Source organism: Catharus ustulatus, chromosome 18 (assembly GCF_009819885.2).
Source record: "Catharus ustulatus isolate bCatUst1 chromosome 18, bCatUst1.pri.v2, whole genome shotgun sequence".
In the NCBI taxonomy this organism is placed as follows: Eukaryota; Metazoa; Chordata; class Aves; order Passeriformes; family Turdidae; genus Catharus; species Catharus ustulatus.
The window spans coordinates 13,830,027-13,851,763 of record NC_046238.1 but is presented as its reverse complement, the minus strand read 5'-3'; the positions used below and the strand labels follow the sequence as shown (position 1 = coordinate 13,851,763).

The 21,737-nt window shown below is 51.9% G+C and overlaps 1 protein-coding gene across 3 annotated transcripts in view; it reads right to left on the bottom strand.

Moving 5' to 3' along the window:
• Positions 1–18,955, bottom strand: part of POLE (DNA polymerase epsilon, catalytic subunit) — a 36,903-nt gene extending 17,948 nt beyond the window's left edge. For 2 of the 3 annotated variants that reach the window (XR_004419678.1, XM_033075833.2), the window contains exons 1-24: positions 18,760–18,908; positions 18,184–18,264; positions 18,066–18,110; positions 17,835–17,927; positions 17,155–17,309; positions 14,137–14,278; positions 13,765–13,845; positions 13,421–13,528; positions 12,904–13,014; positions 12,546–12,631; positions 11,737–11,856; positions 10,865–10,997; positions 10,106–10,219; positions 9,132–9,344; positions 8,320–8,427; positions 7,565–7,693; positions 6,640–6,742; positions 6,399–6,545; positions 5,676–5,821; positions 4,752–4,900; positions 4,289–4,381; positions 3,499–3,643; positions 2,887–3,044; positions 748–943 (exon numbers count right to left, since the gene is read on the bottom strand). Coding sequence is in view for 2 of the 3 variants with exons in the window: in XM_033075833.2 (XP_032931724.1) it covers positions 748–943; positions 2,887–3,044; positions 3,499–3,643; positions 4,289–4,381; positions 4,752–4,900; positions 5,676–5,821; positions 6,399–6,545; positions 6,640–6,742; positions 7,565–7,693; positions 8,320–8,427; positions 9,132–9,344; positions 10,106–10,219; positions 10,865–10,997; positions 11,737–11,856; positions 12,546–12,631; positions 12,904–13,014; positions 13,421–13,528; positions 13,765–13,845; positions 14,137–14,278; positions 17,155–17,309; positions 17,835–17,927; positions 18,066–18,110; positions 18,184–18,264; positions 18,760–18,879 (2,976 nt within the window). In the remaining variant the exon portion in view is untranslated. Of the gene's footprint in view, positions 1–747; positions 944–2,886; positions 3,045–3,498; positions 3,644–4,288; positions 4,382–4,751; positions 4,901–5,675; positions 5,822–6,398; positions 6,546–6,639; positions 6,743–7,564; positions 7,694–8,319; positions 8,428–9,131; positions 9,345–10,105; positions 10,220–10,864; positions 10,998–11,736; positions 11,857–12,545; positions 12,632–12,903; positions 13,015–13,420; positions 13,529–13,764; positions 13,846–14,136; positions 14,279–17,154; positions 17,310–17,834; positions 17,928–18,065; positions 18,111–18,183; positions 18,265–18,724 lie in introns of all 3 variants that reach the window. The other variant, XM_033075832.2, reaches the window with a different exon arrangement.
• Positions 18,956–21,737: the final 2,782 nt, after the last annotated feature.

The window sequence follows — 21,737 nt, the reverse complement described above, 5'->3', positions numbered from 1 at the left end:
ATTTGAGGCAATTAAATCTTCCTTTAATCCTGTCACTTGTTTCCTGGGAGAAGTGCCCAACACCTGCCTGGTCCCACCCTGCCATAAGGGAACTGTAGAGTAAGAACGTCCCCCATGAACCTCCTTTTCTCCAGGCTGAGCCCCCACAGCTGCTCCTCATCAGACTTGCACTCCAGCCTCTTCCCCAGCTCTTTTCCCTTCCCTCTGGACATGCTCCAGCCCCTCAAAGTCTTTCTAATCGTGAGGGGACAAACTGACCCCAGGGTTCAAAGTGCCTCATCAGTATCCAGCACAGAGGGATGGTTGCTGCCCTGGTCCTGTTAGCCACACTATGGGTGGTAAAAGCCAGGTGCCATTGCTCTTCTTGTCTACTTGGGCATATGCTTAGTCATTGTTAATCAGCACCTCCAGATCCTTTCCTGTCAGGCACCTTTCCAGATCCTGTCCCCAGCCTGAAGCATTCCATGGGGAATATGCAGGACCTGGCACTGACCTTGTTGAAACTCAGACCCCTGGCCTTGGCCTGTGGATCCAGCCTGTCCGCATAATTCTGCAGGGCTTCCTGCCTTCCAGCAGATCCACACTCCTACCCAGCTCAGTGTCATCTGTGAAGCAATGACGGTGAAAGAGGTACAGGGGACCACTGACTCTGTGCGAGCCAAGTCCAACCTCCCACAGTTCCTGACCAGCTGAGATGCTCCTTCCCAGGCTCCACCTCAGAGCGCAGATTTTCTGAGCTATGCCTACCTTGCTGTAAAGCACATCCAGCCAATAATCAGCCACCTTGGCCACAGAAGCGTAGACCTCCTCCAGGGTGCTGCCTTTCAGAAAGGCTTCAAACACAGATGACTGGAATATCTTCACTAGCTGCAGTTCTCCTCGGCGTTTCACCTCAAACCCCTTCAGCTCAGCCAGGGACCCGTCCTCGTTGAACACGGCATACCTAGGAGAGAGTGTGAATAAACCCAGCCTACACCAAGGGACACATCCCCCAGGGTGCCACTGGTGTCCCTCCTGCCAGGGTGCTTCTCCCCATGCCTTTGTGCCACCATCCAGCACGTTCAAAGGAGCCACAGAAGCACCTGGATAATCTCAAGAATCTACAGCTTCTCTAGCAACCATTTTACCTTGGAAAAGGACATCAGCTCTTGCCCCAGTTCATCCACACTGACTCATCACACCACAAGGGAAGGGACCTTAAAGATTATCCAGCCCCACGCAAGGCATACCTTCCACTATCCCAGGTTGTTCCAAGTCCTGTTCCAGTCTGGAGTGGCCTGGAACACTGTGGGGCAGCCACAGTTTCTCTGGGTAACCTGTGCCAGGCCTCCCCACACTCACAGTCAAGAATTCCTTCCCAGTATCTCATCTATCCCTGTCCTCTGGCAGTAGGAATCCATTTCCCCTTGTCCTGTCCCTCCAGCCCTTGTCCCAAGTTCCTCTCCAGCTCTACTGGAGCCCCTTTAGGCCCTGGCAGGGGCTCTAAGGTCTCCCTGGAGCCTTCTCTTCTCCATGTGAGCACCCTCAGCTCTCCCAGCCTAGCTCCAGACGAAAGGGGCTCCAGCCATTGGAGCATCTCCATGACCTCCTCTGGACTCAATCCAGCAGCTCCGTGGTTTTTTGTGCTAAGCACACCAAACCTTGATGCACCTTCTCACCACTGGTGAGAACTGACCTTAACTGGTGGAGCATGACCTTAACTGTGTGTAACTAACAGTGGGAGATGAGAGCCCAAATGGGGAAGTGAAGATATTAGGAAGAGATTTTGAAAGAAGGAAAGGGTCAACTCCCATGCTGGCAAAATGGTTGAGAGGAAACTGGATACAGCCATTACACACTTAAGGGAACATTCTTCCCTCTTGCCTTTTCTCTTGCATTGTTTTGCCTTTCACAGCCCTGAAAATTATCTGTATGTCACACAAAACCCCAAACCACCACTGTGAAAATGATCAGTGAGTACTCAAACCTGCTTGGCCAGCCCTTCTCCCACCCGCCCACATTCCCACCAGCACAGCCTTTCCTTTCTCCACCAAGCATGGGGTCTGCAGCCACCTCCAGGCTGTTGTGCTTGGAGAGTGTCTGGGAAATAATGCCCTAAGATCCCTTAACTATAGAAATCCAGAGTCCCTGAGGGGAGTCCTACAAGCACAGCTCACTCAGAACTGAGCAACACTTTGACTCCTGCAGAAGGGTCTGAATGCCTGGAGAAGGGCACTGGCAGGGAATAGTGGGTGTTGAACCTTGTCCTGTCATGCATTAAGCACAAAAAAAAAGTCCAGAATTGTGAGGACAGAGTGTGCTGGGGGCAGCAGCAGCATGCTTTGCAGTCAGACCCAGGTCTGTGGACTGCCACCCAAAATAATGGATGCTACTGCTCTAGCTCACATTCTTCGTTAGAAGGTGGTCATTGAGAAATCAGTGAAGTATGGGTACAACTACCCTATAATATGACAGTAATAACAGAACCAGTGCTACTTACTGATAGAGAGGGAAGGGGAAACACATAGGAGAAGTGTTACTGGAAGTCTGTGAACTTGTGAGTCATAGGAAGGCAGGAACTGCTGAGTTTTAACAGATTAGATTGAATACAAGCAGTATTAGAAATCCTCAAAAGGAAACTCAATGCTCTCCTGCACACCTCAGAGCCAAACAGAGAGATGTCTGGTTGCTAGGCTGTTATCTGCTAAATTTTGCTGCTATCTACTAAAATTTACTGCCATAGTAGCTGGATTCAAAGATGTAAGAAACTTGTCATTCAAAGCCAGTGAGTCAAATGCTGCTGGCTCCGGAGGCAAGGACAGACATGTCTCACAGGCACGAAGGCAACGAGATCCTTACTCTGTTAACTCAGGGAAAGAGACAATATTTCAAGCTTCAAAATCCCACCTTTTCTTCAGCTTCTTGCCCTCCTCTTTGGAGGCTGGAAGGATCATGGCCAGGTACGGACCATCGACTTCAAAAAAGATGCTGTTCTCCGAGCGCGTGATGTAGGTGAGTGAGGCTGGATCCTGCAGTTCCTGGTACTGGTCATTTGTGAAGCCCTCCTGTGGCACAGTCCCAGGAGAACAGTTTCAATCCACAGCTGTCTGGTCACACCAGGGGATGCCCAAAGGGACACCTGAGCACCCCTCTGAGAGCTACAGCAAAATTTAGTACTCAAAAGTCAAAACATCTGTCCTGCCTGTTGAGAAGGAAAAGGCTTTGGACCCTAAAATGGTTTTTTCCTGTCTTACAGAGCTTGGAGTAAGCAGAGTATATGTTTAGACCTTGTGCTGGGCTCCCTACCGGCACAGGTAAGCATGCACCTAACCTGGCCCTTTACAGGCTCCCCTCTCTGATGGAGGATACTGAGCTGCTTTCTCCATTCAGATGCTCTACAGGGGCATCATCCCCAACATCTCAGCCAGTACACAGGGAGTGGAGATGGAAGAGGGGCTCTCCCTACTCAATTCATCAGCTTTCCATCTCGTTTTCCTAGGCTGCAGAGCTGGCCTTTACCTTCACCAGGATGTTCAGCATGGCACCTGGGTAAGAGATGGTCACTTTAGGCTTCTTGATATTGGTTGACTTGATGATGAAGTTCTCTGGGAAGCTATTGGGAAGGACACACCAAATCCCATCGGTATCCAGTTCTAGAGGTCTCCTAAGGAAGGAAGGAAGGCCACTGTCAGTAGCAGAGTGGATGAGAGGTGAAGATCAGCACGAAGACAGCAGTAGCCTTTTGCATCCACACTGTTCCCTTCTACAACGCAAACCCTCAAATACAATGGTATCAGGAATCGCAATGCTCATAGAGTTAGAGAATCACAGAGCACTTGAGGTTGAAAGGGAGCTTATAGTTCATCTCATTCCAACAACTCCTTGTCATGGGCAGAGACAACTTCCCCTAGACCAGGTTACTCCAAGCCCTGTCCAACCTGGTTTTGAAACACTTCCAGGGATTCAGGGGCAGCCACAGCTTCTCTGGACAACTTGTGCAGAGAAGAATTTCTTCCCAATATTCCGTCTAACCGTGCCCTATAGCAGTGGGAAGCTATTCCCCCTTGCCCAACACTCCTGGTTATTGCCCACAATCTATCTCCACCTTTCCTGGAGTCTCTTTAAGCACCTAAAGAGGCTCTAAGGTCTCCCTGGAGCCTTCTCTTCTCCAGGATGAATACCCCCAGGTTTCCCAGCCCTTCTTCCTCATAGGAAATGTGTTTCATCCCTTCGAAAACTCAAGTATTTAACTTGCTCCCACATCTGTCCTAGATGCAGATGGACCTTCTTCAGCTCAGTATTCACTCACCCAATCTGCTCAATCAGCTCTCTGGCTTGGGTGATGATATTTGCCCCTGTGAAGCAGACAATGCCAGCCATTTCCATGGAGTACCAGCGAGCTCTGTGAGCAGAGGAGTCACAGTTACAAGCATGACATGCTCCCTCCAAAACCCAGCTATGGAAGGGCAGGAAGATGTCCAGGGGAAGAATGGCAAGAAACACAACACAGGCCTTGGAACATGCTCTCCTATGAAATTCTCTACCTATGATGCTCCAGAAAAGCTGAAAATCCACAAACAGACAAGATTCCAATAACTTAATGTCTGGTAAGAGTCTCCAGGATGAGGAATAACGGGAAGAAGCAAGAGAAGAGTGTTACAGGCAGGACCTATTCTCATCTAGGTGCTTCAGGAAGTGACTACCTCACCAGGACAATCCTGGTTTCCAAGGGTCCTCTCTAGAGGATCCTGGATGGCCCAGGGGAGACTTACCCTTTCCGCATGACATATCCGTAGAAAGAGTTGAGGATGCACTTGTGGGCCAACTGCAGGGAGTCATAGAGGATCTCCATGTTCTTGCAGCGTTTCACTTCAGCAGCATCTCCTGTCTCCACTGCTGCAGACAGCTTCTTCTTCCACACCTGCATGCCAAGGGCAGAGTCAGGACAATTTCACATATCAGTACTGGCGGCACCCAACTGGTTTCCACTCAGTCCCAGTATAGAGTTGCAGCTATAGGAATATTTTTGCCAAAGTTCAACATCATGAGTCAAACATCCCATTTTCTTTTGCAGCACAGAAGGGGTTGGCCAGAGGCACTCTGTCACTTGTCAGAAGAGACTCGCAGCTTGCACTTGTCATTGATCAGAATTCAACCAGCACCAGCTGTGCTGCACCATATGTGTGCTGGGGAAGAACTCAATACACTGCCTGCTGCAATCCATGATACCCAGCTAACAGCAGAACCACCAGTGTAGGAAAAGCCTCTGTCAGCCCTGGGAATCATGGTAAAAGAGGCAGCTAGGGGGAACTGCAAAGCAACAGGTTCTTTAATTAACTCTTCCAGACATAGAGACCCAGTGCCTTGTAGAACAGTTTGAGTTGGAAGGGACCTTAAAGCTCATCTCATCCCACCCCTTGCCTTGGCAGGAACACCTTCTACTAGACCAGGTTGCTTTAAGTCCCATCCAACCAACTGGCCTTGGACACTTCAAGGGATGGGGCAGCCACAGCTTCTCTGGTCAACCTGGGCCAGCATCTTACCTCCCTCACAGGGAAGAATTCCTTCCCAATAACTAATACAACCCTGCTCTCTATCAGTGGGAAGCCAACAGAGTAATCCTTTGAGGTTTTCAGCAAGACACAGGAAGTCCCCAGGCTTGGCAAGACAATTTGAACAGCATCCAAGCTTGGTACCTTGTGCAGACCCTTGAACTCGTATCGGCGGTCCCGGAATGCTCGCACTGTGTCCACGTAAAAAGAGTTTTCTCGTTGGCAGATGGTGGTGACTCGCTCCTCAACCTTGGTGACATGGATCTTCTTGTATGCCTTGCAGCAGTAATCTGGTCAAGGGAGAAGGCAAAGGGAGGTTCTCAGGGACAAGTGCCCTGCTACAGAGGGATGAATAGAGTAGGTATAGGGAGCCAGCTAAGCATAAGGCATGGGTGTGTGGGGGACAGTCCTACTGCAAAGGGAGAGGAAGATTCCATTATAGAAAGATGGAGCACCTCTTTACAGAGGTGGAGGGCAAGGGGGAAAACAAACTAATCATATGGCCCACCTACAAACCCAGGCTCTGCCCCTAGCCAGCTGGGTGGTTCTGCTGGACAGCATCACTCCAGGTGATAGGATAATGTGATGTTTCCCTTCATTTACTGGCTTTATTTAGAAGCCTTATGAAAAATGGAGCCATTAATACTTCAGCTCAAATCTGTGACTCTCCAACACAAAGGGAAACGCAGAGAGGTACCAATGCCTGGCTCCTCTTAAGAAGCAAACGAGTCTGCTGGAATCTGGAGAAGTTCTGAGACCAGTCTGACCTCAACCCACAGCCCTAGGAGGGGTTACTACAGCTGAACACAGCTCAAAGTCCAGGTTGCAAAACACTGCCAGGATCATGACCTTGATTTGCTTTTTTACCTGCCAGGCGCTTTTTCTCATACTTGGCTTGTTCTTCCTGGGAGAGCTCGTGGAAGGCACGGAGTGGTCCATCAGGGAACAAGGGAGGGAACTTTTCTGACTCCAGCTGCTGCTGGATGCGGTGGTACTCGCTGCGGCTGGCAGGCACTGCAGAGGAAGCCAGTGATCAGTCTCTCAGGGGAGAAGCAGGAATTTGGTTCCATCTCTGTGCTCTGGACTACATGGTCCTTCCTGTACTTACTGAATTCTCCTCTCCACTGCCAAGTCATCCGGCGCTGACAGTTGGCACCTGGCTTGTTGAAGTCACAGGCAGCACATGTGGCCTCATTAACCATGGCCGAGGGCTGGATGCAGTAACAGACACACAGGTGTTAGAGGGGACAGGTCTCCAAATGACAACTCATGCTAGAACACGTGCTGAGCAGCAGGAGACCACAACAGGTGTGAACATCAGAGATGGTATTCAGTGAGTTCCCCTTTCCAGAGCCTTTCAGGAGCACAAGCCCCTCAAAGCAACAGCTGTGTTTTTGGGAAGAGCTCTAGCTAAAGCTGTAGCTGAGTCTCTGCAGACCTGGCCATCCAGAGAAGGACAATAGAGCTGGGGAAGGGGTTGGAGCACAAGTCTAATGAGGAGCAGCTGAGGAAGCTGGGGGGTTCAGCCTGGAGAAAAGTAGGCTCAGGGAGGAAATCCTTCTTCCTACAACTCCCTGAGAGGAGGGTGGAGCCAGGTGGGGGGTCAGACTCTACTCCCAGGGAACAAGTGAAGAAACTGCCTCAAGTTGTGCCACAAGATGTTTAGGATGGATATTAGGGAAAAATCCTTCACTGAAAGGGTGATCAGACACTGCCACAGGTTGTCCAGAGTGGCATTCTCCTGAAAGTATTTAAAAACCATGTGGATGTGCCACTTGGGGACATGGGTTAGTGGTGGTTTTGGCAATGCTGGCAGGCTGGTTGGACTCAATGGTCTTAGACAGCTTTTCCAACCAAAATAATTCAGTGATTCCACAGTTCCATGGCGGCTTGACCAAGTTTCACAGTCAGCCTTATCTGCTTCCCCTGCCCTGTGTAGAAAGTTCAGCCCTTGCTTTTAAGGGGATCATCCAGAGGGATCATCAAGATCATCTGGAAGTCAGATTAGGAGAGACAAAATTAATGTTACTCACCTGCAACCTATTGGTCAGAATGATGTTGGGGTACATGGCCCCCACATCCAGATGATAGATAAGAGGACACTCAATTCTGTTGGGAACATCCTTCAGGGAATGCAGTTTGGCCTTGATTTCATCACAAACCTGTGGTAAGACAGAGAAGTGAAACTAGGGCAGGAAGGAATTAATGAGTCAAATACTTGTTGAATTTGGATCTTCTTCACATGGACACTTGCCACAGGCTCCAGGGATGGATCTAAAGGACCAAAGGAGCAGATCAGGAACTCCTCGACCACTGGTGCCTTAGCTTTTGATTTGAACCTCCAGGGTAAGCTTTTCTGTAGGGATACCTGGAAGTAGCTGCTTTCTAAATATGACTTGATTGGGAATCTTTTTAGTGCAAGTGGGTTAATGCAATAGCAAAGACCAGAGGTGCTGCCCCCCAAGAAATTCCAGATTTGGATTTGGAGAGGGGCAACCTACACTTTTGTAGTTGATAAGAAGCAGGGAACAAGAGGAACAAGAGTATTTGGGATGTCTGAGGGGTCTGCCTTCTCCCTAAATTCCTTTCCAGCTCTCTCAGAGCTTTGCAGCTGATTGAACCTGTGACGGGAAAAGCAGGAGCTGCATTGCTCTGATGGGGCAGAGACCCTGATCCCCAGACAGGGCGCTTAGTCTCTCTTTGTAGAGCATAAACCAAACCCAAAGAAGCATTTCAGAGCTGCACTCCCAGTTTGCTGCCCAGCTCAGCCATGCTGCAGGTGCTGTACCTCCTGGAAGTTGGTGACCTGATCCAAGGGCAGACCTTCCTCTTCCTCGATAGCGTGCTTCAGGGTCTTCTCCACATGCTTCACCAGGAAGTCAAAGGCAGCAGGATTCTACAAGCACAAGGAGAAGGCAGTGAGGCCATAGGCAGCTGTCCCTGGCTGCAGGCTGGCAGCTTCTGCCCTCCATCCCTGTCCCTGCTTGGCTTGGGGACCTCTGAGCCGTAAGGGACATGTTGAGGCACTGGAGGAGGTGATGGAAGTGGCAGAAACAGGTAAAAAACCCTCAGGAAGGGTTCAGAAGTTCAGTTTGGGAGAGAGGACAGAACCCCAAGTGACAGAGGCATAACTTCCAAGAACCACTGGCTGAAAAACAAACCCAAAACCTTACTTCACCACCATCCCCTGCTGTCAACAAGCTCTGGATTGCTTGCTCTCGCACTGAAGCACAGATGGCCACTTAGAGATCTCCTCCCATCCCATCCCCTCCCAGCCCAGCTTCAGGTAGTAGGGGTCTCCTGAAGGTTGTCAAACATTGGAACAGGATGTTGAGGTCAGTGGTGAAATCACCATCCCTGGAAGTGTTCAGAAGACATGCAGCTGTGGCACTTGGAGACAGTGGTGGCCTTGGCAATGCTGGGTTAACAGCTGGACTTGGCAGCATTAAAGGGCTTTTCCAGCCTTACTGATTTCTGTGATTCTAGGTGTTGCCCTAGAAGCTCAGCAGAGATACATTGGAGATGCCAACAACAGTAGAAACGCTATCCCTCCCCACCACACTGATCCACAAGGACAGGGGCTGGCTGCTGGCCCATTACCATTTTGAAGCGGCAGGGAATGTCACTACGGAAGACCCCAGATTCCAGTGCTTCCACGTGGCCTCCCACATAGGTCTCAGAGTCCAGCACATGTCCATCTTCGGTAAGTTTGTTGAATTCCTGCTCCTGCTTGTTGGGGAAGATGATGTTGGCATGGTAGGCCTGAACCATCAGCAGTGCCTCACAGAGTGTCCCAGATCCTTTTCTTAACACCTGCACATGAGAAACCAATTTGGTTTAAAATTCAAAAATAGCAGATTTAAGTATCAGGAGCAAATTCTTCCCTGTAAGGGTGGTGAGGCACTGGACTGGCACAGGTTTCCCAGAGAAGCTATGGCTGCCCCGTTGCTGGAAGTGTTCAGGCCAGGTTGGACAGAGCTTGGAGCAATCTGGTCTAGCGGAAGGTGTCCCTGCCCTTGACAGGAGGGTGGAGATTATCTTTAAGATCCCTTCCAACCCAAACCAGTCTGTGATTTTGTAGAAGTGCTGTCCCAGCACTGGCAAGACTGGACTGTCACACAATAAACAGGACAGCTTCAGCTGGTGACACATCTGCAACACCACTCCATCAAGTGCCTTTGTCAGCTCAGCCAGGTGGGAACAGACTGACATCTTCTACATGCTTAGCACTGACAGCTTCCTCATCATCCTCCCTACAGCTGACAACAGCCATCAGGAGACCCAACCTTGCACGGCCACAACTTCAAGTGAACTTGGCTAAGCATGGAGCATCAAGACATAGTTTCTTCCTCTAGCCCTGCACTGCCAAATCTCAGGTGCCTTCTTCTAGAAACCAAACACTCCCCAGCTATGGGAGCAAGGAGTGGCCTCTAAATCCATCCCCCCTTCCCCCCTGCCACACATGCAGAGTGTCTAGGCAGTGGGAATCAGATCTGTGGCCAGAGCATCCCTGCAGTGGGGGAATCATGGCACTTCACCTAGCAAAGAGAGCATAATTTTAGGAAAGTGCTCACCTCATCAGGCTCCATGGGAATGATGGTACACAAGGCAAAAATGAAGGGATGCACGTACTTCATATACATGTAGTAAGTAGCAACAGCATCGGACACTGAGTAGGTGGCCAGGGTCTGTCAAGGAACAAGAGAAGCAAATTAATCCCAAGTCACAGAGTGGCTCAATGACAATGATTTTTCACTGTTTCCTGCTGGACATTCTCCTATCAGCAGGAAGAAGGAAAAGGTGTACTTCTTCACAGCCTATATAAAGAATATAGATATTACATAGATATATATAATATAGATTTTATATATAAAGAATATAAATTATATAAAGAATAATGTGTTTGCTTCTGAGGCCATCCTGCCTTAGCTCTAATCAAAGAGCAATATGTCAGCTCTAACTGAAAAGGAACAGGGAAGATGAGCTGAAGGAACATAATCCGCCTGGTTTGGGTCTCAGGAAGCTGCTACAGGGCTCAGCAGAAAATCCTGCCTGTGACACCTGGAGCACTAACCCTCTCTTGCATCCTCAGCAGGTCTCAGTTCTTCATGGTACTTTTCACCCCACACTGATTAAATAATTACAGAGAATGCACAGCGCAATGCCAGGGCCAGAACCACTTCAGGGGAATCCTGTTCCTTCTCCTTGTAAGATCTAAGGCATTAGAAGTCTGGGGAGACAAATTCAGTTAATTTCTCAAAATCCAGTCTAACTTACAGACTCAGTGCAGCTGCTCTAGGTTTGTTTCCCCATAGAGCACAGGGAGGGAATACCTGAGGCTCCTCTGTGGCCATCCGGCACATCTCCTCAGGGTCCAGCTCCACTGGATCGTAACCCAATTTTGCTTTAGCTGCTGCTTTCAGGTTGTGACTTCCCACTGGGAGGTAACTGTCTCTCTTCACCCACCTGGACAGAATCAGGAAAATATCAGTTTGTGCAGAGAAACCAGGCCTGACCTTCAAAACAGGGTCAAGATTGTGAAGGGAATCTCAACTACCATGGGGATTTCTCACCAAGGACAGCCCAGCATCCAAGAACAGTTGGGTACAAGGCTGTCGGACTTTGGCTAGCCTAACCAGAACCCCCACTGTCCATCCCACCACCACTGCTCATAATTTCCACTTTCCAGCTCCCTCAGTAGCTTTAAGATAAATATTTCACCACTGAAGAAGACCCCATCTGCAAGAATTGCGAGGACATCCAGCTGTGCTCCAGAGCCCAGTCTGCTCTGGGGGGAAACCCACATAAAACCCCAAAGTTCTGTTTCTCCCATGTGTCCTTTCCTCTTCCCTCTGTGTCAGGAGGCTGGTAGATGAGGCTATAGTCCCTTTCTCCAGTGGCCAGATCTTAACCCACTCCCTCTCTATTTCTCTGTCCTCCCAAACCAGCAATCAATCACTCAAGGCTGAAGGACAAGAGCAGCCTGGGAGCCCTTCAGGGGAAGACTTGGTGGTTCCTGTGGGATGCAGCACACCAAGGGGAAGAAGACAAAACAGGAATGGTTTATCACACAGCTGAAGAAGGTGACACACAAAGCTTCCAACAGCCAGAACATGAGAACAGTATTCAAATACAACTGTAGGTATTGTATCTGAATGGAAGAGATAAAGACACAGCTATGTGATAGAGGGGCAGCATTCAGTACCTCAGACAGTCCATGTGGATGCACTGGGATGCTTTGTACTCTCCCTGGCTATCCTTCTGAAATCCAATTTCCTGATACATATTAAGTCCATGAGCTGCTGCTCTTGCTTCCACAAAGGGCCTGAAGAAAGAGGCAGCATGAAGAGAAGGAGCAGAACAACATTTTTCCTGCATCTCCAACAATGGTTCCATGACCACTTTGTTACAAGAATTTTTCTTGTGATTTATCTGTGTATCTGGTCACAGGGAAATCTTCCTGCAGGACAAGTAGACACATCACACCTGGAAGTGTTCAAGGCCAACTGGGACTTGAAACAACCTGGTCTAGTGGAAGGTGGCTTTGGTAATGGTAGCGGGGTTGGAACAAGATGATTTTTAAGGTCTCTTCCAACCCAAACCATTTTGTGGTTCAAGAGGCAAACCTGCTTGCTTGTATCCTGCACATGGAGGCAGAATTGTATGGTCCCTCTCCTGCTTCCCCAGGCTCTTCTGCACACCTTTTCCAATACCCTCCAGGTCTCTTGACCTTCTCCCTGCTCTCCCATGACTGAGCTCATCCATATGCTGACATTCCCATATTGCCAGAGGTTTAAAAACAGCTCAGGCAAGCACATGGGACCCTTCAGAAAGTCCTACTGCCAAGTGCAATGGCCACAAGATTTGATGAGACGCAGGACATGGCTGCTCCGCATGTGGCCACACGGCCTTCCCACACTGTCTGAGCCATGGAAGGATGTCGAGGATAGAACCTGACCTTGCCCTCTAGTTCAGATGACACATTGCCAGTTTAGTTATCATCCCTGATCTTACCAGTCAAAGAAGTCTCCATTGTATGTGACAATGATGGTGGGTTTGGTCTCCTGGATGTGTTCAAACCATCTCTGGATTAAATGAGCCTGGGATGAAACAGAAAAGACATGTATTTTTTAAGGAACTTCATCTCCTCCACAGAGAGGTGGTGGATACCACACAGTTTGTTCCACCCTTCCTCTTTCCTCTGCACCTAGCACAAACCTGATCTCTCTTACCCTTATTCCCAAGAAACAAAAGCACAAGCAGCCCTGGTGGACTTACTGTGTTTCCCAGGGAGGCAATCTGCCAGGAAATGGGCTCTCTGGCCAAGAAAAGCTCCAGGCAGGTAAAACTCTGTATAGCAGAACTGACTTACCTCATCTGGTTCGTTAAAGACACAAAATGGACCCTCATACTCTGGCTTGGGAGTAAACTCAAAGTCTTCAATGTTTTCTGAGACGATCTCCCTGTTTGTGATCAGGTAGCCCTGAAGAGGTGACAAGGAGGCAGTGAAGAGGACTGGGGTCACAGATAACTCAAAAATGCTGCCCAAACAATGGGATGTTTTCCTCTTGAAAGCCAGAGCTTCTCTCAAGGGGTAACAACATTTTGGGAGTCATCAATTTGGTTGACCATTGGAAAATGAGGCCATGGAGAGACAACATGGGACACCAGTGCTGTCCCTCTCCCGAAGAGAAGCACCAGCAACCTGGGCTGGATTCCACAAAACTCGGTATCCAGTATATCACCCAGAATTTAATGCTATTCCCACAGCCATACATCGTGCAGCTGGCAGAATGGCAAGCCTGGAGACAGCAGGATTGGAGGGGAATGCTGGGCTGCTTCCTGGCTTTGCTGCCCAAGCCGAAAGAAAACCACCGTGGTATCCTTACCTGCCCATCAATCATGTAGGAAATCATCATGATCTGGTCTGTGTCTGCATCAGGAAACTTCAAAGGGAGTTTGGTTGTTTCAATATCAAAGGCAAGAACAACAGGATCCTGAGCAGGACCAAATCCATTAGAAAAGATTCCAGAGTTGACTGAAAGGATGGTTCCCCATAAAACCCAGTGTCGGTCCAGTAAGTGAACTAGAACATCCCCGTTAATCATTTTAGTGCTTTAGCAACCCAAAAATCACTACCCAAGCCCAGCATTCCCCCCCACCACCACGGTTTTACACTGGCATCACATCAGACACCAGTCTGTTGGGGCAGATACACATGCCCAGTGCTCACCGGCCGCTCCACAAGGTCATCTCGGCGGGTGATTTCAGGGGGGTAGGTGTTGCCCCGGTATCGCACATTGTACCAGTGAGCCTGTGGAGAGATAAGGGTGGGCAGAGCCTTACGGCAGGGAAACATCCCCATGTCTCTCTGTCCAGCTGCTGGGCATGGAACTGTGGCAAACAGGTAGCCCAGAAGAAAGGCTCAAATTATGGCCATGCATTAACTAGGTAGCTTTTCTGTGTGCCATTAACTAATGAGAAGCCCAGCAGAACAGAACTGAGCGCTAGACATGAACTCATTGTCACCAATACTTTTGTAAAGGTGTTGGAGAGAAAAAACTTTTCTGTGCTTCAGGAGTGTGACTGGGAAAGCAAAGCTCACCACATGGATCTTCAGGTCGATGGAAAGGCGAACATGGTAGGGCACATCATACTCCCGCATATCCACAATGTTGTCCATCTGGTTGGCAATTTTTTTGGAGGCTCCTTCCTCATCTGTGCTTAGACTGCCCCCACTCAGAGCACTGCAAGAGCAGAGGGAAGTGGCTGCTTTACCCATGTGTCACACAGAATCACTAGGTTGGAAGAGACCTTTAAAATCATCAAGTCCAACCCATGTCCTAACACCTCAACCAAACCATGGCACTGAGTGCCACATCCAATCTTTTTTTAAACACATCCAGGGATGGTGACTCCACCACTTCCCTGGGCAGACAATTCCAGTACTTTATCACTCTTTCAGTAAAAGACTTTTTCCTAACATCCAGGCTAAATTTCCCTTGGAGCAGCTTAAGACTGCGTCCTCTCGTTCCACCACTTGCTGCCTGGAAAAAGAGACCAACCCCTGCCAACTACAACTACCCTCCAGCTAGTCGTAGAGAGTAATAAGGTCACCTCTGAGTCTCCTTTCCTCCAGGCTAAAACCCCCAGTTCCCTCAGCTGTTCCTCATAGGGCTTGTGTTCCAGACCCCTCACCAGCCTTGTTGCTGTCCTCTGGACACGCTCAAGTGTCTCAATGTCCTTCCTAATCTGAGGGGACAGAACTGGCCACAGCACTCAAGGTGTGGCCTCACCAGTGCTGAGTACAGCGGAAGAATGATCTCCCTGCTCCTGCTGGCCACACTATTCCTGATCCAGGTCAGGATGCTGTTGGTTTCCTTGGCTACTAGGGCACACTGCTGGTTCATATTCAGTCGGCTGTCGACCAGTACCCCCATGTCCCTTTCTGCCTGGGTCCTGTCCAACCACACTGTCCCCAGCCTGTAATGTTGCAGGGGGTTATTGCGGCTAAAATGCAGGACTCGGCATTGGACTTATTAAACTTCATCTTATTGGACACTTCCCATCCATCCAACCATCCCGGGTCTCTCTGCAGAGCCCTCCTACCTTCCAACAGATCGACACATGCTCCCAGCTTAGTGTTGTCTGCAAATTTACTAAAGATAGACTCAATATCCTCATCAATAAAAATATTAAAGAGACCTGACCTGAGCACAGACCGCTGAAGGACACCACTGGTGACTGATCCCCAGCTGGATGCAGCACTGTTCACCACCACTCTCTGGGCCTGGCCACCCAGCCAGTTCTTAGCCCAGCACAGAGTGCTCCTGTCCAAACCATGGGCTGCAGCTTTTCCAGGAGTTTGCTGTGGGAAACAGTGTCAAAGGCCTTGCTAAAGTCCAAATAGACAACATCCACAACCTTTCCTGCATCCACCAGGCAGGTCACCTGTTCATACAACGAGATCAGGTTGGTCAAGCATGACCTGCCCCTCCTAAACCCATGCTGGCTGGGTCTGATACGCTGGCCGTCCTGTAAATTCTGCATGATGGCACTCAGTATAAACTGTTCCATCCCCTTACTGGGTACTGAGGTCAGGCTAATTGGCTTATAGTTACTAGGATCCTCCTTCCTACTGTTTTTGTGAATGGGCATCACATTGGCTTCCAATCATCTGGAACCTCACCAGTGACCCAGGACTGTTGGTAAACAATGGACAACAGCTTCACAAGCTCATCTGCCAGCTCCCTCATCGCTCTGGGATGGATCCCATCTGGTCCCATAGACTTATAAATATACAAGCAGCTCAGCAGTTCTGACTGCCTCCTCCTGGATAACAAGGGGACCATTCTGCTCCCTGACACACCATCTGCCAGCCCAGGACAGTTCTCCTGAGGACAAGCCATTTTCCCACTAAAGGCTGAGGCAAAGAAGGCGTCAAGCACTTCCGCTGTCTCCTCGTCTGCAGTTACCAAGCTCCCTCCCACATCTAGTGGAGAACAAAGGTTGGTCTTACCCTTCCTTTTGCTGTTATATTTGTAAAAATGTCTATTATCCTTCACAAAAGTTGCCAAATGAAGTCCTAACTGAGCTTTGGCTCAATTTTTTTCCTGCATGCCTTAGTAACCCCCTTAAATATTTCCTGAGATACCTGACCCTCCTTCCAGAGATGATACATCCTCTTTTTATTCCTAAGTTCCTTCAAAACCTCCTTGCCCATCCAGGCTGGATGTTTACCCTGTCGACTCATCTTCCAGCCCATAGGAACAGTCTGTTCCTGTGCCTTCAAGATCTGTTTTGAAGCATGCCCACCTTTCCTAGAAGGTTTTGTTTTTAAGGGCTGCTTCCCAAGGAACTCTCCTAAATAGGCCAAAGTCTGCCTTCTGGAAGTTCATAGTGAAAGTTTTATTGATGCTCCTCCTTATTTCACCACATATTGAGAACTCTATAATTTCATGATCACTATGCCCCAAACGGCCTCCAACTATCACATCTCCCACCAACCCATCTCTACTTGTAACCAACAGGTCTAGCATAGCCCCCTCCCCAGTGTCTGTCTACCAGATGCCCACTGCCACTGGTGACATTAGCAGCAGGAGTCAGGGACAGGAGAGAAACAGAAATTGTTTGATTATTTCTGTCTCGGTCACAACTAGAAGTAAGGTTACCCATTGCTTCTCTGATCCTTTCACAGGGAACAGGCAAACTTTGACAGGCAACCAGAGATACCACCACATCTCATCCCACGTGTGTGTGGCACAGAGCTGGAAGAAACACACTGAAGATGGGTGGCAGAGAGCCACAGCAGCGATCAGACACAGGCAAGACAACAACTCTGAGGACAGCTGGGAAATAATCAAGAGGGTCTAATTATTAAGTGGGTGGTGAGGGACTGGCACACATTGCCCAGAGAAGCTGTGGCTGTCCCTGGATCCCTGGAAGTGTTCAAGGCCAGGTTGTACAAAGATTGGAGCAACCTGGGATAGTGGAAGGTGTCCCTGCTCATCACAGTGGGTTGGACAAGACAGACTTTAGAGGTCCCTTCTAACCCAAACTACTCCATGATTCTATGAATTATTAACATAAGACACCAACTGAATCCCCTGTGGGGAGCTCCCACCTTGACAGCATGGTTGTGTAGACATCACTCGCCTGGTCCTGCTCCCTGTTTTTCCTCACAGCAGGAGAGATATCCTTCCGCACCTTCACCAAGTCCTCCACTGTGTTGAAGGACAGCTTGATGTAGTTCCTCTTCAGGCCCACCAAGTGGTTTGGCTGCAAAGCAGCAGAACAGCAGCTCAGGGATGGGCACCATGAGAGAGGGGTTGAAGGTCAACAAGACTGACGTAGATGGAAGGATTGGCCAAAACCAGAGGGGTTGATGGGTGGGACAGGAAAGCAGAAGGAGAGATTCTGGTGGGTGTGTCAAGAACACAAGAGCAGCACTTCAAGAGCTCAGCCAGCCCTGCTGCTTGTGCAGGCACCCACAAGTGGGATTTACCCAGGGAAAAAGAGGAAAAATGGATCAAATGTGAGCAGCATCTCCCTTCTGCAGTACTCTTCTTCCTTCAACCACTTTAATTTAAGAAATTAATGTCCTGAACACGTTGTCTGAAACAGTTAATATTTTCAAGGCGAGGAATGTAATTACTGCTGATAAGCAATTAGCCATAGTAAATACATTTGTGAGATGCCACAGCACCACGAGACTTAAGCCAAGCACGCTGCTTTCTCCTCCTACTCATCCCTTTCTACTAGAGCTGTGCAAGGTCCAAAAAAATGCCACAGAGGGATACAGACCAGGTCCAAGTCCTCTTTGGGGACAGTTTCCAGCTTTGCAATCTTCCCTTGGAACTTCTTGGAGAGGAAGGAGGACACTTCCCGCTCACAGCCCTGTCAAGAGACCCTGGGGCTGAGCAGTGCATCTCTGTCTTTGGGAGAAGATCATCCCAAAGCAGACTGCCCAGGAGGTCTTGAGCTCCCAAAGATGCTGTCTCCTTCCCTGGGGAGCTCAGCCCTGCCCCTCCTCACCTTCTGGGTGGCAATGTAGAAGTAGGGCTGGTAGGGTAGGGCCACCTAGGAAGGAGCAGACAGATGATGGTGACAGGTTCCCTCTTGGGACAGCATACCCATTTGCCCTGGTACCCACCTTGAAGCGACTCCCATCCTCCTGGATGAAGTAGTAGTCCACTGCACTCACTGACCTCCGGTCCTCATCCAGCACCTCTGTCTATCCATGGGCATCAGGACTCATGAGAACCATAAGACTACTCCGGGACCCCACCACAGGACACCTCCCTCCCGGAGCTTACCGCAAGTCCCTGGGTGGGACTTCCCGTAGGGCCACGGAAACACGGGAGGCCCAGTAGGGACACTGGACCTCCCCCCGGTAGGGTTGGGGTCTGTCAGTGGGAACGGCCTCGCAAGGCCCTATCATGGGTCCCCCCAAGAGACTTAACTCCCCGACGCCCTATCAGGGCTATATCAGTGGGACACTCCCCCCACACCCCGCACTGTATTGGAAGACCCCTGCCCCCAGCCCCACCGCCATAACTCCGTGGGACTCCCATTCCTGGGATGGTTGGTGTGTCTCTGTGGGAAACCCCTCCTCAGGCCCAGTGGGGGTCTTCCCACCGGATGCCCCGTGCCCCATCTGTTGCCTGCTCGCCTCCTGCCGCGCCGGCCCGTACCGGGTGCATATTGATGAGCCAGCCCGTCCGCTCACCGGGCTCCGCGGGCCGCTCGAAGCCGAACAGCGCGTCCAGCCGGTCCGTGCGCTGTGCCCGCTCCAGGCGTTTGAGTGCAGACAGCGCGGGGGCATCGTCACGGCCGGACCCGGCGCCATCCGTCGGCTCCCGGTACCCGCCTGGCCCCCGTCCCCGCCGCGCTGCCTCGGGATCGGCGCCGTGCGGCAGCCCCATCCCCGCCGGCCCGGGCCGCACCCCCCCTGCGCCGCGGGAGAAATTTCCCGCGCTGCACCCGGTTCTCGCGAGAGCGAACTCCTCACAGCGCCCCGCGGTGAGAGCACCAATCAGAAACGCGGCCCCGGCTCCCCGGCGGGCACATCCCACCAATGAGAGGCCGAGTTCTCGCGCCTCGTCCTGCCCCCGGCGCGCGCCCCCCCGCCCCGCCGCGGCTCCCCGGGCGTGGCGGCTGTCCCGGAGCTGCGGCGGCTGTCCCAGCGCTACCGCGGCTCCCCGGGCGTGGCGGCTGTCCCAGCGGTACCGCGGCTGTCCGGGAGCTGCGGCGGCTGTCCCAGCGGTACCGCGGCTGTCCCGGAGCTGCGGCGGCTGTCCCAGCGGTACCGCGGCCCCCCGGGCGTGGCGGCTGTCCCAGCGGTACCGCGGCTCCCCGGGCGTGGCGGCTGTCCCAGCGCTACCGCGGCTGTCCCGGAGCTGCGGCGGCTGTCCCAGCGCTGCCGCGGCTGTCCCGGAGCTGCCGCGGCTGCCAGGCTGCGGGTTGACCCCAGCCCGGCGGTAGGAGGGCGGCCCAGCGCACCCAGCGGACCTCTTGCCGACTGCTGAAGCCCCGGAGCCGGGTCTGCCCAGGCCCGGGATGTAGCTGCTGCTTTCCCCGTTGTGGATTCAAGTAGCAGCGGAGCTGAGCGCAGGTCCCAGAGTGAATCCTAAGTAGTATGTAACAAAAGGTTAACCACAAGTAATAGTGGAACAAGATGTGCAGGTACACCAAGCAAGATAACAAAGCAATACAAGATAGCAAAGAAAAGCAAGGTAACGGGGCAAGCAACAACAAACGCCGTCAAGGTCAAGATAGCAAGTTTTAACGGAACTTGCAAACTGCAACATTAGCTACAAACAAGTTAGACTGAAAACCAAGAAGCACCAAGGCGTGCACTGAAGATAGAAGTATAAAGTTCAAATGTGAGGAAGACTACTTTATCGAAAGACCCCCAGAAGACTGACGACCGCCTCAGAAGGAACTGATGTATGCATGAAAGCAGAAACTGTTGTAAAACCATGGTACAGCTTTATGCAAATATGAGTATGTTAATGATATGTTGTAGTTGTGATGTTGCACGGAAGGACTTCTAAAATGTAACTGAAGGCTAAAGATTTAGTAAACTTTTGTCAGAGAAATCCCCTTCACTCCAGTGCTGAATTAACAAATACTTGCTCTGTAGTCCTCTTACTATGGAGTATTATTTTCTTGTCCAATTTTGGGCTTCAAGAGACACACAGGTCCCAGAGACAGACATGGATGCACAGGACACCCAGGACCCACAGGCACTGGACACAAGACAGCCACCTGCAAGGTGCTATTATCAGCTGTCACCCTCCCCGTGTCTGGTGGCCTCTCGGTTCACACGTTCAGTGGCAAAGCCCAGGCTGATCATTCTGGAAGGGCTAACCTCAATGGGTTTCTGGATAACCAATGGATTGGTATCTCATCTTTGTATAGGTAATCACGCTATGAAAAGCCAGTGTAATTAAAAGAGACAGAGTGTTGGAAATGTTACAAAGTTTAACATCTTTTAATGTACAGTAATTTCACGACCATAAGGCGCACCAGACTATAAGGCGCACCCCCAGGAGTCGGCAAAATTCGCAACTTTGTAGATCAGATAAGGCACACCGGACTATAGGGCGCACTTTTTTTTTTGCAGCGAGGCTCCGCCCCCAGCTCCCCCCGCGTGTTTGCTGGACGAGGCCCCGCCTCCATCCGGCTGCCACGGCACCGTGGCCCCGCCTCCACCTGGCAAGCCCGACCCCGCCTCCAGCCAGGAGCCCCGGCCTCGCAGCCCCGCAGGCCCCCAGCAGCCCCAGTCGCGCGGGCACCAGGAAGCCCCGGCCTTGCCTCCACCCAGCAGCCCCTGTCCCGTGGCCCCGCGGGCACCTGGAAGCCCCGGTGCTGCCGGCACCCAGCAGCCTCGGCCCCGTGGCCCTGCAGGCATCTGGAAGCCCCGGTTCTGCAGGCACCCAGCAGCCCCTGTCCCGCGGCCCCGCAGGCACCCAGCAGCCCCGATTCCGTGGCCCCGCGGGCACCCAGCAGCCCCGGTCCTACAGGCACCTGGAAGCCCCTGTCCCGCAGCCGCGCGGGCAGCCAGCAGCCCTGGTGTGCGGCCCCGCGGGCACCCAGCAGCCCCTGTCGGGCAGGCACCCAGCAGCCCCGGCCCCATGGCCCCACGGGCACCCAGCAGCCGCGACCCCGCCTCCAGCCAGGAGCCCCGGCCTCGCAGCCCCGCGGGCACCCAGCAGCCCGGGTCCTGCAGGCAACCAGCGGCCGCAGCCCCGCAGGCACCCAGCAGCCTCGGTGCTGCCGGAACCTGGAAGCCGCGGCCCCACGGGCACCCAGCAGCCCCGGCCCCGCGGCCCCGCAGGCACCTGGAAGCCCCGCTCCCACGGGCACCCAGCAGCTCCGTTCCCGCGGCCCCACAGGCACCTGGAAGCCCCGCTCCCACGGGCACCCAGCAGCCCTGGTCCCATGGCCCCGTGGGCACCCAGCAGCCCCGACCCCGCCTCCAGCCAGGAGCCCCGGCCTCGCAGCCCCGCAGGCACCCAGCAGCCCCGGTGCTGCCGGAACCTGGAAGCCCCGGCCCTGCGGGCACCCAGCAGCCCCAGTTGGGCAGGCACCCAGCAACCCCGGTCCCGCGGCCCCGCAGGCACCTGGAAGCCCCGCTCCCAGGGGCACCCAGCAGCTCCGGTCCCATGGCCCCGCGGGCACCCAGCAGCCGCGACCGCGACC